The sequence below is a fragment of the Perca flavescens genome, chromosome 14 (assembly GCF_004354835.1).
Source record: "Perca flavescens isolate YP-PL-M2 chromosome 14, PFLA_1.0, whole genome shotgun sequence".
Classification (NCBI taxonomy): Eukaryota; Metazoa; Chordata; class Actinopteri; order Perciformes; family Percidae; genus Perca; species Perca flavescens.
The window spans coordinates 13020947-13038115 of NC_041344.1; the positions used below are offsets into that span (position 1 = coordinate 13020947).

At 38.2% G+C, this 17169-nt stretch overlaps 1 protein-coding gene across 1 annotated transcript; it reads right to left on the bottom strand.

Moving 5' to 3' along the window:
• Positions 1-20: 20 nt before the first annotated feature.
• On the bottom strand, positions 21-16197 carry LOC114568264 (choline transporter-like protein 4). Its single transcript, XM_028597757.1, is given in 23 exon segments — positions 21-373; positions 655-742; positions 829-927; positions 1586-1656; positions 1810-1883; positions 2172-2274; positions 2845-2946; positions 3161-3420; positions 3598-3700; positions 3855-3947; positions 4645-4744; positions 5266-5388; positions 5758-5870; positions 6130-6142; positions 6145-6212; positions 6700-6820; positions 7069-7129; positions 7334-7465; positions 7550-7649; positions 7757-7835; positions 10628-10701; positions 10901-10949; positions 15956-16197. Coding segments are annotated over 23 exon segments (2190 nt in total). The 5' UTR covers positions 15996-16197; the 3' UTR covers positions 21-249.
• Between the last annotated feature and the right edge of the window lie 972 nt (positions 16198-17169).

Consider the following 17169-nt stretch of genomic DNA (forward strand, 5'->3'; position numbering starts at 1 on the left):
AAGCCAAATCAAAGATTGTTTTAACAAACCTTGCAACTTAAAATTTAACAAAACATTACCTGCATTGACACACTCAGTCTTTTCATGTGTACAGTCATTAATACTACATATGCTCATAAACACAATAAAACAATTATTTAAAAGTGCAAATTAGTTTTGGTTAACTTGTTTGGAAAACAATGGAGTGTTAAAATGTAATGTAAAATAAATAAAGAATTTGGGATAATGACCACGGTGGGAAAATGTTCTTCAGTCTTTGTCTTTGCCTTTACCCTTTTTTGGTGCTTTGTTGGATTTGTTGAGTATCTTCATGAGGTTTTTGGACATAAAGTATGGCTTCTGTAAAGATCCATCGTTCCGCTCAAATCCTCCACTGTAAGAAAAAGAGCCAAATTGAGTGAAGTGATGATATAGCTGGTTTCGGTGTGTATTGTTGTGTTATTTAATTAAATTCTTCTAATTAGATCCTAGTTAGCTTCTTAGCTTGAAATTGACATGTTAAAATGTGGTTATCTTAAAATGATTTGACTATATTTGCATGTTCCAAAATCTTTCCTTACACAAATAAAGATTCCTTGTGTCGGTAGTATTTCTGTGTGAATAACGTGACTGGTACAGGCGTTTAAAAACACTCGGTAAACTGCAAAAATCTACTCACAGAAGCAGAGGAAGAGTGTATCGACACACATGTTGTACACACTGAAGAATCCGTGAGCTATGAGGTAGCTACCAAACACCACCGCTCTACAAAAAAAACAGATTTGGAAGAAGAAGAAAAAAGAATTAGAACAAACTAAATATCAAAAACAGAGAAGAACCATTTGTAACTTACAATAATTGGCATCCAGTAGTAGTTGAGGGTTTCAGATTTGAAGGTATTGCCTGGTAGCACTATTCGTCCAGAGAAGAAGAAGAAGGACAATACGCCTGCAAGAGACAGAGATTTCAGTGTCTCCAATCTTTCCTGACGATTCATGTTCATTTCAGATTGGGCTTCATTGTATTAACAACACATAGTCATTCATTTACTGCATTTATCTTTTTTATTTAGGTAAGATACTAAAGATACTCAGAACAAAATATTGTAAATCTGAATGTTTAGTCCAAATATATTGGTATCAGCCTTCAAAATTCAATCCATCAATATAAAAAAAAATAAAAAAAAAAATCCATCAAACCCATCCCATTTCTTTAGTCTTGGATTTGCCTAAGGAGGCCAGTATACACAGAACTGCATGTTGGATGGTGGTTGGCTGTGTCCGACAATTTCTGTAACTTTCGAAACGACATATGCATGGAGGTGAGAAAGGAGCCACAGTTTTAACTTTTCTCTCCACCTCTCTTTTTTTATACTTGTCACACAGCTTTAACGTGTACAAAAAAAAGTATCTTCATGAAAAGACTGTCTGAAGATATGCGCAGTTATCCCCGTATTTAAATGACATCACGACTCCCGCCTCTCGGCTGGCTCTCCACTCTGCCTTCCAGTGTGGCCATTCCGAACAACTATTAACACTTTTGGTTTCCAACATAATCGGACAACACGTCGTATGAACTGCTTCTTCTCTAGTCTTCTTCTACTTACCTACTCCTGCGACCACCAGCAGCTTCCCGAAGAGCAGCAGCAGGTCTGTCACTTTATCAAGCACCACGACCCTGAGGGGACACAGTCAAGAGTCAGAGAAACACGACACTACTCAAACACATGCAAATATATTCATGTTAGGAACAGGTCAGACAACATGTAGCCAGCCAGCATTGGAAACACTAAATCTCATTTAGAATAGGGAACATGACTTCAGCACAAACCTCACGACATTTCTCATGAGCAGGGAGAAAGCATTTTTGGCCGAGACGCAAAAGTTTTTCCCATAAATGGCAATCTGTGGAGAAAAGAAAATCAAGAAAGTCTATATAATACATTATATAATATACATTATATATAATATATTATATGAAAACATTTTTGTTGTGCTGCTCAGTAGGTTTTTAACAGTCAGTAGAAAAAGCGTAATTTAATTTCCAGCAAAGCATGTTTTTTCCCCCCCCTTTTGATAGTACTTTGTATGATTTAAGATGAGTGCTACAAACATATTAATTATTACCACAATAATAATAGTAACAATTAAGATAAGAGGACTAACACCTGTACAATAATATGCTGTGCTCACCATGATGTAAGCGTTCCTATTGATGAACTTGATGAACTTCTCCAGACACCAGAGGCAGCACTTCAGACAGCACAATATGAAACGTGCACATGGATTCTGCGCGCTGGAGATAAGAAGCCAAAACATGTATAAGTAGCCCGTCATTTATTGGACTGTTTCTTTTCTGCATGTCCACTGCCTGCAAATCTTTAGTATTCATTCATCCACTGAGACATTTGTAAAATAGGACTGGAGATTAAGTAAAGAGACTTTGAAAATTGTGGCTGGATTCAATCTCAGAGAAAACAGATCTTCGCAGTCCTGTAAAAACTATGCTTCTAAAATGTCATCTTTTATGAGGTAAGAAAAACAGCTTTGCTTTGTGACTATGTATTTTTTCAGCTAACCCCATGGGTTTGTAAAAGTTTATTTACGTACCCATAAATTAACATGCTGTCCTTTAGTTTATCTGAAAAAGATAGTTGTTTTGGACAGTGACAGCATGTGGTTTAAAGGGCAGACAATGCATCGGCCAATAATCACTGAAATATGTCCTGGGATTCATATATTATACCCTCAAGACTAAAAGCTGCACTGACTAAACTTTGATCCGATGTCAAGATTAGGATTTAGCAGATGAACATGTTCAGTATTCTTTTAGGTAACACAGACAGTGAAATAAGGGTAGGTCAGCCTCTTACCTTTTGTTTTGTGGTCAATGTACTCCAGAATCATCCTTGCTATCTGCACCAGGGTCAGGATCAAAGCACCAAATGCCAAGGAGCCCACATGGTACCTGAAATGTAAAAGATGGTACCGTCTCACTGTCTGGCTGAGGTCTGCTTGCCCAAACTGTTATGTATAGGTCTAATGCGCCCTCTAGGAGCCAGAGAGGGAACTGCAGTCCGCCACTATGTCCTTTGATGTACTCTGAACTTTTGGGTGAAGTTCCATTTCTGCATCACCCTCTACAGGTATTTAACCAATGTGACAGCAGCTCATTAACCTACCTGAGTGAGCGTATAAAGCTACCACACACGGGAAACATGGGGATGTCAGCTGGTTTGGTGAAGGCCCAGTAGTAGGAGGAAAAGGCACCGGCCAGCGTACACTGCCCCAAGGCGATGACGAAGTTGACACACCAGAGAAAAGCCACCACGTTGTAGATCTGCAGGTTGAAGAGGTTCCTCTGGAAGAGACCCTCGTTGTTGTATTTGATGAAGATGCAGCTGGCTGAGGGGCAGCCTGGGTAATCTGACGAGTTGAAGTTCTGAGAGGACGAAAGAATTAGAGAAAGAATGATGAACAGTTGGCGCAACATTTTCTAGATGGCTAGAATTTTAGTTTTACAGGGGAAATATTTTATATTATTATATTATAGTTAGATAAAAATGTGAGAAGGTTTCACTGTTTATGTCCACCCTAAGTTCCCATTCTGCCCGCTCACCTGAGGGTCACAGTCTGCAGTGCCATTGATCATCTTACAGTCACTCAAAGTGGAGTTGAGAGCCACCACTTTGTAGATAGGGCCTCCTGAAGTGGCCAAATATCTACAATCATCAGTTTAGGAGAACAGATCCTCTGGACTGTAGAGTAACAAATAAACACACAACCTCAGACATGTTTTAACAATAGTCTGTGCCTACACACGGTGGTATTAACAGCATGCATCCAAACATATACACACATAAAATTAAAGGATACAAAGCAGTGGCGCCCCAGTAAGCGACACACACCAGCAGGAGAACAAAGGTGACCAGAGGGTACAGCAGGGTGGACATCATGTGGCTGATTGCCCTGTAGATTATGAACACACACATCGTGAGGTTATGCCGAGGTCATATACACTTTTCACGGAAAGATACAAAAAAAAAAGAACAATATTTAAACATTAACCTGATTAACCTTTAAAGGTGCCCACAAAACCGTTTTTACTTGCATTTTTTTTGAAATATGTTAGGTCCATAAGTGTTTGTGTTATGTCGTGAATGTGAAAATGAACTGCCACCTCCTCTGTCACCTCTAGCCACTGAAAAGAAATAAGCGGAGAAATCAGGCCAATTACAAAAGCTGGTCAGTCTGACATCACGCTGCCTAGGCTCATTACTATTCATGAGCTCGCCCAGTTGCGCTGGGTAAAGGATGCTGATAGCCAGGCTCTCATTGGCTAGCTGTTAGTCAATCAGAGTCAAGCAGCTTAGCTCGTTGAACATTAATGAGAACTGGCACAAACTGAGCTGAGTCTTCCTGCAGGCTTTCTATACCACGCTAGAATGGCTTGAAACAAGGTAACCAAGGTATTTTATTTCCACAAAAATTTTATAGAGTCCATGGTAGAACTTCAGACATTACCACAAAGTAATGAAATATGTGTGGCAGGGCACCTTTAAATAAATTCCTTTTAAGATTGAGAACATCTCACATTAACAAACATTGGTTAATATTTGGTGTAAACCCTGTGGACAGACTTTTACTGTGTAGCATTAGGACTCACTTGCTGGACTCCTGGATGAGGGCGATGGCTATGAGGATTCTGGTACGCAGGAAGATGAGGGTCAGGAGAAGGATCGCCTCCACCACAGATATGATAATCACTGGGGGCAGGGGTAAAAATGTGGTTTAGAAGACCAATATCCAATATGAACTACAAGTTGCAGCAATAACAATAACCCTTACATCAGGGTTATCTTTTATCAGAAGTATTTTACAATGTAATAAATGAAGTGGTGTTGTAAACATGACGTGTGGCTCGTGTGTATACCACCAATGGTTTTATTGAATTATTTTTTGGATGTGGCTGTGATTTGGCATTTATGATGTCATTAGTTATTTCAATTTTATACGTCTCATTTCCTCTGTAATGGTATTGTATTTGCCTGTGCAAAAAGCTGCTGTGTCTTTTTATTCAACAGAGCTTTAATTTCTAGTATACAGAGATCTTTTTCTTTGTTTTGATCTTTGTATCCAGAAGCTGACGTAATTAGGTTTTTGACATGAACACACCTGCCCACACACCACACCTACAAAATTAAAAAAACAACAGAAAAACAAAAAAAAAAAGATAAGACTTATCCCTACACTGTGAGAAACCTTTTGTGATGTTAATCAGACTCACAGAATGCCAGCCAGGTCTCTTGGACTTGCAGGTAAACCCTTGGTTTAGTGGTGAAGCCAATGTTAGAGATGGTAGCATTGGCTTTCTTGTAGTTGGCATACTCCCAGTAGCAGTGCCATATACCTGCAACAGAAACACTCCAACAACTGAGAGGCTACTAGGCACATATATTTTTTGTCATAACAAAAAAAAACTGCCCTTGTCGACTTTGTGTTCTTTTTGAGCTCCACTTGTTCACAAGCGAGGTTAAACACAGGACCAGCAACACTTGTTTTTGTGAGAGTCAGCGGCAAAACTTTGCATTCATAACCTAACTTCTAATAAGGAAAGTTATTTATCCAATCCACAGCCTTTCTGTTCCACATGTTCAAGTGAATTTCCGAGCAGAAAAGAATGGAAGAAATAGTACAATTATTAATATTTCTTAAGAAATCTATACTGGAACTAAAAATCCTACTTTGCCTTAAATAACTGCTCCAGGTGAGTGTTTACCATATGCCCCAGCGCCCAGGACTCCTATGATGAGCACCCACACCATGACTGGAGCAGTGAATCTCAACAGCAACAGGAACAGCATACTGACCACCATGGCTATTAGCAGACCACTGGGGTAAATGAGGGGAAATGAAACCGAGAATTACAAATAAAATCTAAAACCAGTTTAACAAAGGATGAAGAGGTTTAAGAGTTAAGCATATTTTTATTAAACTATAAGAAATATGACATATAAAATGTATATCAAATGAACATAACAACGTGTGATCTAGAATTGTTTTGTCATAAAATTCTATATAACAATTAAATGCTTATTTGATACAACCAGGAGTTCAGCTCTGTATTGCTGAGCAATAGATGGCAACTCACAGGAGGATCCACGCCATGACGACGCAAAATCCTCAAAGATGCGGACGCCAATCTCTCTGGCATTGAAGCCATTCACAATATCCCTAATGAAGACAAAAGCAAGGACAGGCTGCGTTGGCGACAGTTCTCCTTTTTCAAACAGTAAAAGTGAAAAGTAAAGGGTCAGGTAAAACAAATACAGCGAAGAAACTACTAAAAGTAATGTAGTGGTAAAAGCAGGCTAAAAAGATAAGAGCTAACCCCAGACACTTAGTATAGAGAGACAGAGAATGGACCTTTGTATGTGTTGTAAAAACAGTAATGCGCTAACTCTCCAAGCACCAAGAGAGCATTTCACACGGCATCTAAGGCAACAAGAACAACTACAACCAGCTGCTACACTAAAAGTCAACACAAAAACTCATGAAGCCACTCACCCTTTGCTAGTGATGAGCAGGAAAAAGAAACGATTAAAAGTGTATTTGTCTTCATATGTGCAGTTATCTGTGATTTAAGACCATGTCCTGAAATTAAGAGTAATTTTGTTTTCAAATCAACACATGATGAGGTCAGGAATCCAATGGATCTTACCCAGTACCATTCTTGATTATGCCGACTGTGTCATTGACTGAGGAGGGTAAACCTGGAATATTGGAGAATTTTGGAGGGATGCTCCCCAGCGCTGAGATATCGGGCAAACATCTCCCCAGCACTAACAGTAGAGAAAATAATCAGCTTGAAGTGGATGAAATTATAATTCATTATTTGATTTGTTGATCTCTTATTAACTTTGCAAACTTTGCATCACAATCCACCATCCATTGAACATACTTAGACATAAACAAAAGGTAGCAGTATACTTTCTGTTTAGTAACAGTTAAATTAATACAAATATTTAAACGAGCAGAGGTGTAACTCATGAGCAGCCTTTACTACAGTGCTAATGTGTCCACCGCTTACCAGGGATTGTGGGCATGTAGAAGAAAGGACACAGCTCCTTGATAACAATATCTTGAACAGTCTGTAAAAACATGATCATGTTGTTTAAAAAAGAAAAATTACATTTGAATGGCTCAAAGTGTCAGGTTATTTTTGCTGATTATTATGCAGCCCATCTTTTATAAAAAAAAAATTCCTTCACTGGAAGAAAACAAAAAAAAAAGGTTGCATTTGGGATTTTTTTGTGGACATACAAGTTTACAAATGGTAACAACATGGGACTTACCAGCGAAGTATTCATCAGGTTTATGGATGGCACACAGAGGCTTTGATTGAAAACGTTTTTTGGCTTTACGTCTGGAAAATAATCCTTTATTTCCACAGCCCAGAACTGAGTGGGACAGCTGTCCACGCACACCTACAGGTAGTGAATAAAGAAAAATGTTTCTGGGACACTTGGAAAGTAACATTAGAAACAACAAAATCAAGCAGCCTTCTCTACCTGTGTGGTTGGACACTGAAAACCATTAAGAGCAGTTGCCATAACGTTAATAGATGTGGAACATTTGAGAATGTCAAAGTAGAGCAAGTTGGGTTGGCCTCTGAGAGAGAGAAGACAGAAAGAAAGAGGTGATTTTTAATCAGTAAAATGCATATTCATTATCTCATGTAACAATGATATAAAAAGGCGAGAGAGAAAAGTGATTACTTATTTGGTCCAATGCCACAGAACCATCCAGTTGAGTTTCTTGGATAAAGAACATGTCTAGGATCCCCGAAAAGCCAAGCTGATAGAAAAAAATGCACATTAAAACAGAGATAAGGAAAAGTCAATGACGTAAAAATGAATGAAAAGTTAGTCACGCAATTTCGATTTTATGTTTTGCACTGAAAACAGTTCTACTGTATGTTTTTTAACATAAAAACTGCACTTTTTTATGCGTTTGTTTGGGAGGGATGTGAAAAGATACTCTACTGATTTACTGATTGAGGCGTGGGTGTGAATTTGGTGTTACACCAAATCTGTAACCCATCAGATCCTCTAAACTGATTAGGACATTTTCAGTAAACTATAAATATTTTTATCACATTTAATCAATCACATACTTTATGTATTATGTAATATTATATTATATTTGGTTAACATGTCAAATATTTAGATTGGGTCATAAATGATCATTTTTGTTGACACCTTTAAAAAATAAGGTGTCTTATTATTCCTTTTTAATCCTATTCAGGTCACAGAATTTGGTGTAATACCAGCAATTAAAGAATTGTTTCAGTCCAACCACAAGAGGGCACACAGTCTGACAGGATGCACTTTCAAGTTTTGATAAACATTTCTGTTGTTCCTATGGAGTTTGGTTTGAATGCACTTATTGTAAGTGGACAATAGTGTCTACCAAATGAAGAAAATGTCCATGTATTGTTTCTTTATCTGAGCTAGACACACACAGGCCACCTCTGTTGATGTCATATATTTACTGATATATTTGGTTGCTAAGAAATAAATCCAGCCCTTATGTACAAACACTGGCCTGTAGATATCTTCACTTAACCACTTCAACAAATCAACCTTAGCTAACCAATGCTTTTGAACTGGCTCCACTAAAAGGAAATAGCTGATTATTTGGGACACACTCGGCGGCTGACACCCTTTACGTATCAGCCCTCTCTGTTGACTCTAGATAAGAGAGTTTGAACGAGTTTGATGACAGGGCAATAAAGAGCCACTGTCTCACATGAAAATCAGTTGTTTGTATGTAATATTATTACTCAACATATAAAATGTACCTCTTTTTTTTTGTTTTAAAGCTATAGTGCGTGGTTGCTGTCACCCCCATGAGGAATTCTAAGTAATGACAACAAAACTGTCGACGCGTCCACATGATACAAGCCTTCCATGATCGCGCCCCCATGCCTCCTCGATGCAGTTGCTAGCAGCTAAGGAGGACATGATGGACTCTTCAGAAGAGGTCATTATCTTCACTTGAGTTTCTGCGCGGAAAAGTCGCCGGTGTTGAAGATAAAAAGTTAAAGCCATGTTTATGTTTTAGTACAATATACTTTTAGGTAAAAATGTAACTTAAAAAATGTAAACTGTTGTGTGACTGAGTGAAGGAATGTTTCAATACTGATTAAGCCTAATCAGCAATTGTCTGGCTCACACCTTCTCAAGCTTCTAAAGAATTGATTAGGTCATGGCTGTTATTTAGCATGAATGTAGATGCTCTAGAAGACTTATTGTTTAAACAACTTTTGGGAGCCACTCCCTGCGGGCCAGACTGGGTTAGAACAAAGGAAATGCATATCTCTGAAGAATCGGCACAACCATGATAAATGACCTTTGTCTGTGACCTGGAGTAAACCTAAATTCAGAGTTGTGTCCTATCCTGAGGGACAGGAATATAATTTGGATCCTGAGATGATCTCAGGACTGCAAGCCTGGGACCCGACAAGGGAACAAGGTTCTGCAGTCTGCTGTTTACAGTGTAGGCTATTGTTTTGTCATGTCGCATGGCTGCAAACTGTGACCCCACAAGGGGAAGCATATGTCTCATGGTCCACTGCTGGCAGTGTTTCATGTTTTATGTTTGACTGCGTTTTGTCTTGTCGTTTTCATCATGTTGTTCATTAAACCTTTTGCTTAACTTTCAATTCGACCCCAGCCTCTCCTTCCTCCTCAGAAATCGAACAAACACGTCTTTTTAATTTTCTTAACACCGGACAACACAATCTTCTGAACATAGCCAGACTGAGAAATACAGAGAGAGTTGTGTGGAGCTGATAGTCTTAATTAGCTTTGTAGCAACTCATTTGGCCATGGCCAATGACGTTCATTAATATCAAAACGTTCCACACTAAAGCTTTAATAATAAATAAAAGTATACAAATTACAATACATTAATTTGAAGAAAGGTAGGAGAGAAAAAAAAAACTAAGGATAAATAAATAAGAATATTCAATGAAATTCACTGATAAACAGTTAAAGCATTGTGGTAGCTCTGGCCCAACTGTGGAGTTCTTTCTATTTTGCATAGAATGACAATTGTGATATTGTTCCCCATTAACTGATTAAATGACTGCAAGCTTTAAAGAAATAGTAGAGATGTACTACCAAAGAAGTGAATATAACAAGAATTAAATTGATTTGAGGCAGTGACTCTTACAAGCACTGCCTCACAGCATTCAATGGAGGGATTGAGCAAGCCATGGTGAAATGTCGAAGAGACACACAACATTGTCTGAGGTTTTAATGGAGCAACTGCATTTTGGAACTCTGACCGTTGTGACAGCTTAGTTACTTTGCTGGTTAGGATCTACAGCACATAAATCCAGGAAGTAAAACCACAAACTGTCATCTTTACACTTCAGTTTTTGTATAAAATAAACAAACAAGATCAAATGTGTTAATAACTGAGCTTTAGAGGAGCTGGTAGGTGGATTTTGTTGGCTAATGTTTTTCTGAATAAACAGAATAGACAAGAAAGACTCAGAGAGGAGATGGTGGAAAACAATGATTAGGTATCAGTGGGTTAGGGAACGAGGGACGGTGTTGGTGTTGTCAGTTTACTCTCACCTAAAATCCCGACTACTATGTAGCCGAGGATGACTGCCATGAACAGGATACAGCATAATATATCAGTGCACCCCCTGATGAAGAAAAGAGAGACAGCAACAGGTTAAAGTGAGTTGAGGCTGAGCTTTGCATCAAAGTTTGCCTTGGGGCTGACAAATGTGATTCAGTCAACAACAGAAACTTGGCAAACACACAAACAGCTAGACTGAGGATTTGGGGATTGAAGGAGATAGGTAGAGAGAAGCAGCCTGTAGCCAATTGAGACAGATTCACCTTTTCTTAATGGGTCCATTGAATGCTGGGTCAAACTCAGCAGGTTCTCCTGGGAAAAGAAAACAACATTAGCTAGCTTTCAATGCAAATGAATCGCTGACAGGTGCACCGTTATCATGTTGCATTAATCAGCAACTGTATTTGGTTTCAGACAGATAATCAAGGACACAGTTTATCACTCACTTCTGTAATGGCACTTAACCTGCAATTCCACCTCAAGGAAATGCACTGCTGATTAAATCAGTGTATATGTGTGTGTGTGTGTGTGTGTGTGTGTGTGTGTGTGTGTGTGTGTGTGTGTGTGTGTGTGTGTGTGTGTGTGTGTGTGTGTGTGTGTGTGTGTGTGTGTGTGTGTGTGTGTGTACAGTAGTTGAAATACTGGAAATAGGGGGAAGTTGGTGTGCATAAAAAATTTTCAGGGTTAGCAATAAGAAAGTTTGTCCTTTTCTTAGAGTTAATGAATTGCAGTGTACATGAATGAGGAAACACTTTTAGAGCCAAGAGAAGGAATCATGTATTTTTATAGGTTAGCTGCTTACAGGTGCTTTACAATAAAACCACTGTAACAGAGGTGACAGGTATTACAGGAAAGAAATGTGTTGTTTCCTGAAAACAGAGAGCCTGACCCTGTGAGCAAGCACAAACAATAAAATCTAGTGTGTCGTTCCTCTCACACAAGAACTAAAAAAAAGTTAACATTAGTTCCTTCATGTGCTGAGAGAGTAAAGAGAAAAGGGATCAGAGTTGAAGCACAGCCTTGACACTAGCTCAGGCTTATTTGACTAGAATTTGAATTTTAAAGCTTTCGGAGGAGGGAGATTCACAGAGGTTTAATAATTTTAATTATTAAAAATGATCTGAAAACTTGTTTGAGGAGATCCCAACTGAAAACATTCCTATAATGAGAGTCATCTGTGAGTCCCAATTAGCCTCCGTTGCAGGATAAACTGCTCAGTGTACAGGAGGATTGTGGGAGACTGAGGGCGGGGCAGCCTCCTTCCACATTTGGTTGTCAGGCAGTATGCCAGGCGGAGTGCCAGGACGCTAGTGCAGGCAACAACTGTATGGCCAATAATAATAATTACAAACAGTGACATAAGAGGGCCTGGATTAATTTTGACAGCTAAAACTGTAGAGAGAGCTTTGAAAATAGCATTTCAATACCCCTCTAAGTTGGGGGTTGGAGCGAGAACATGTTGCATCTGCAGACTTCGATCACATATAGGGTTCATTTGTGAGTATATCTTAGCTAGTTTGGACTTGGAGAGATGCACCCGATGTATCACTTTAAATTGAATCAGAGTGTCAAGCACAGATAGACGAAGAGTGAACTCTTTTCAAAATTAGCCCAGGTCTCCTCATCAGTTGTTATTTGAAGGTCTTGTTCCCATGTGTTCCATGTTCACATTTTAGACAAGGAAGGGCAGTCTAATTTAGAGATCAGCCCATGTATAGATGACATTGCACCCTGATGTCTGGAAAGACATGACAGCATCAATCATTTTGTTTGAGGGTTTATTGGGAGTAACACCCTTAAGATAATGTCTAATCTGTTAATATTGTTACATTTTTTCTGACAACTGTTCGAAAAAGGGAAATTTGTTTTTTATAAAGAGGTCATTGAAGCAATTCAGGACCCTCCCATGCCACATATGTATTGTGTAGTTGGTGGTATGTGATCATGAGAAGAAGATGCCTTTGAAAAAACACACACTCAAGTTGAAAAACACACACACACAAAAAAAAGAGAATCTGCCTTTTTGAGCTCCAGAACTTTACTAGAAAAATAATAGTGGTAAAAGGTTGAGATGGAGAGCCTGAACCGTGATAAAAAAGTGTGCAGGTGTTCCTTTGGTTACGTGTCAGATTTATATCTGATACATTAAAATACTCATACATTCAAATACTAACATGCTTTCTCAATTTGATAGGTGCCAAAGGGATGGACATTTAGCCAGGCAGCTCACCATAATCATTTCTCATAGCAGCTATAGAGCTGAAATTATCTCCACTGGCTGTAATTTGAATCGGGGTGAATGGAGACTGTGTCAACACTGCGAGCACACTCTTGCATCAGGACATCAGAATAGGATGCAAATATTCAACCAGGATGCAATACATTTGCAGCTTTTTATTCTGCTCTAAGCCTGGCACAGTATCAGATTCAGTCTAGTAAACAATATACCAAGAAACTAAACACACACATTCAGAATAGGAAATGCTCCATTGAGCAGTGGTACACTGAAACTAAAATTCCCCGTTAGATGAGAAGGGCACTCCTCTAAACAAACTCCTCTCAGTAATATCTAATATGGATCTTATGTTAACAACCAACAAGTGTGTGAATGATGTCAATGCCTCTGTGCTGTTTCCTAAACCTTCATTTGTGGAAAATCTGAAAAACCACTCTCGGCTATGATACTAAATGTTCTCAACAAAGAAACCGGTTGATCAGCCTCTTGTCATGCCATGAGTGTCAGATTTCACCTCTGCTAGGATAGTGTTGTGTGTTTGGACTAAACGACAACGTGGACAATGGCTCACCGGGACTGTGTGACACATACTGTATAAAAAGGACTTTTCAGTTTTATGCCCTCGTAAAAGATGGAGGCTCAGCTATAAACCTTTAAACCTGGCTAGCTGTAAGACAATGGGTGTGACATTCATCCGTTGACCTTGTGTCTCTAATCTTACTTTACTTTGACCAAGTTAGGTAACATAATGAATCAAAAAGGTAATCAGTCATTTGGGGCAACAAATGAAGATAATGATCAAAGAAATTGATCACTTGACTGAAGGATGCCTCTCTTTATGTGATCTAAGTAAATATTGTAAAGACTGTTGGTTTATTGTACAAACCTCACTCTTCTCTATATTTCACTGTGAAAAAAAAGGATGACAACAAGGTTAATTAGTAACCTGTCCCAATGGCAAAGAAAGAAAGAAAATCTTCTTTACAAAGTTGTGTAAAATATGAGGGAAGGGATGTAATGATTTAAAAGTGATTATCTAAACTGTTTTGGAAGTCCTAAATACCTCTGTGGTTAAACAGGTCAAACCCATGACAGCAACAGAAAGGATTTCTTATTTTTTTTTAGTTTAGAGAAATAGAAAGGGTGCAACTTGCGATTCATTTTGATTATAGATTAATAAATGTATCATTTAGCATATAACATGTCAAATAATAGTGTGAAATGCCCATTAAACTTCTCCAGAGCCCAAGATGCAAAAGTGCAAAACCTAAACATAACTGGTTTACTACAGCATGGCAGAGAAAAGCATCAGTTTCTCACAATAGTGAAGCTGGAACCAGCAAATGTTAGGTTTTTCTTAACACGTAACTTTAAGTGGTAATCACTCACCAAATACTTATGACTTGTTTCCACTCTAATGGAGAGAGTTGCTGAATTTATTAAAAGTCAGTAGATGTCTGTTCATTAATCAAATTGTCTCTACCCCTTGTTACCTCAGCAGATTTAACAAACTTTCTGGTCAATGATTTGAAGAAGCAACCCATCGCATGCCAATTATTTCCCAACACTGAGTGTCTTCACATTCTTAACAGAAAAACAGGTTGCATTTGAAATGTGTAACTGCTCCGAACAAGACAAAACCCAGACATATTGTACAAGTGGCAACAACAGTCTGAATTAGGAAGTCTTAATGTGTTCAACATTCAAAAGGATATCTACTTCCTCAAGGCTGCTACAACAGTAGAGAACTAGCAGGAAACAGATTCCCAATTAGAAATGATGATGATCATGAATTTACATATAAAAGGCATTTTTTGTTAACAGAGGTTCAGTTGTCACCATGAGTAGTAAACGGCCAGATCCTACACTTTTTTTGTCGACATCTTATTCTCCGTTGTTTACATAAGTTATTTGAGGAGACATGAAATGCGATTAGATATTGACCGCCTCCAGGGAGGGTTTGTTTACTGTAGCCTTACAAAACCTCCCAGACTGTCAATAGATGTGTGACTCCATCATTTGGGCTACATCAAATACCACAAAGAGTAAACAGGATGCAGAGAAACAGAGATCTACTGTACACATGACTACAGACAGCTAAAAGTCAAACAGTCACAGGCAGGTATGAAATGTTCCAGCAGATCATACTCCAAAAATCTCCTCTGTGTCTTTTAAGACACTGTCGTTCTCTTTAAGTCTGTCTATATGACAACACTAGCCATTCAAAGACTCTGCTACGGCTGCATGAACAATATTAGAGCGGAAACAATTAGTTAATCAACAGAAGATTAATCTGCAACTATTGTGATAATCAAATAATGAATGTAAGCAAAAATAAATGAGTAAAAAAGTATTTTTTAAAGCAAAAACAACAACAATTCTCTGAAGACCTGCAAAGGTGAAATTATTCAATATTCAATTTTTTTTTTTAAAGAAACAATAAAAACAAAACTTTAATAATAAATAATAAAATATTTATTTATTTAATTTCTATAGCCAACTCAAAGCTTGCTGTTTATTTTAAGCATTTATCTGTAGGTCAATTGTCTAGGATGTTTTGGCTCAGCTATAAATATATTATGACATACCGGTAACGTTAATTTAACAAGTTGTTGTAAACCATTAACGTTCATGTGAGTGTAACGTTCCCTCAGGTAGGCCTTGTTGGCACTCAGGTAGCAACTCACAAACATCAAGCCTACATTTGGCTTTAGGGAAATATTTCAGTTACTCTCTTTGGCTCTATTTCACTAAAAAAGGAAAAAATCTGGTGTAAACAATATCGATTTAGGCTGATAATTAGCTACCTATAACATGTAATATGACTTGAACAGAAGCTACAGTAAAACAGACAGTAAGACATCCATGCCAAAATAAATCACGTAATAAATCGTGAAAATCATTTGGTAAAATCAATTAGCCTATTACAAACTTTTCTTGCAACACAAAATGTGTTGAGAACTCAGTATGAGACAAAAAAATAGGCCAACATTATAGTTAGTAAACTTTACAGATAACTAGATGTAAACAGTGAACCCTCTGAGGTCGCTAACGTTAACGTTAACGGGCGATGTCTACTCACCATATTCGGAGTCCGGCTTTGTCTCCTGTTTTTTACCCATTCTCCACCAGAACCTCCACCTGTATCTTCCTTAACTTCTAAAACACAACTTCCGTTGCTTAAAGTAATGCTAGGCCTAGTCGTAAAACTGTTTTGCAAACAGCTAAAATCGCGTTTAAAACGAGCAACACCGTGTCAGAGCGGCATGGTAACTAAGTTAGGAAATCTTTTTCTTCCTGGCAGTCGTAACTAGGCAGTGACGACATGAGCGCACCTGCTGAGGGATGCGCACCTGCGCATGCTATCAAAGATTGTTTATTACAATGAGGGATCACTCTGATCTGATTAAACCTCTCTCACAAAGAGTGAGAATGACTGCGTGATCAAGGTTAGTTGCTATCATAAATATACGTATTTATATCTATGAGTGGCTATAAGTATAGGCTACAATTTTGAAGTCCTTGTACTTTACCTGAGTATTTCCATTATGTGTAGGCCTACTCAATACTTTTACTCCACTACATATTGGAGGCACACCTTTAGTACTAGTTTCTTTGCAGATAAACTATAAATCAACTAATAAATTATGATATATTATAAGCCAAGCTGTCCAGCATTATATAAAGTAGGCCTAAATAAAATTAGCCCCAAATTCACCAGCAGTATCAGCAACGTAATTACAATCCAGTAATGTAGGATTCTGAAATGGGCAATTCAGCATTGACTTTGAATGTATTACTTTTACGTGTAGTTGTAACAGAGTGTTTTTACACAGTAGTATTGTTAAAAATCAGAATACTTTTTGCACCACTGTTCATCAGGGGGCAGCCGCACAGAGGCTCTTTGGTAATACTGCTTGCATCACTAAAAGCACAATATAAAGTAAATTGTTGGGGCTCTAAAGTGATACCATCATTATGATCTTGAGGGCCCAACTCAGTAGAGGGGGGGGGGGGGGGCCTCTGTGTTTTAAAAGCACAACTTAATGAAGTTACCACAAGCTAATAACAAAGTCTTACGTACACGAGGTACAGGGTGGTAAACGTTTTTCATCATTTTAAGACTTGGCTTTTTACTTCCTGAAAGTAGCTCCTCCTTTGACGTAGAGTAATATAAGTAGTTTTATAATAGTGAGCCAGTGTTAATCTTTAGACTTTATAAATGGACAATAGATACAAAGTTAATTAATAACCCAGGAAGTTTGGTTGGGATAACCAATGAACATTTGTTCTCAG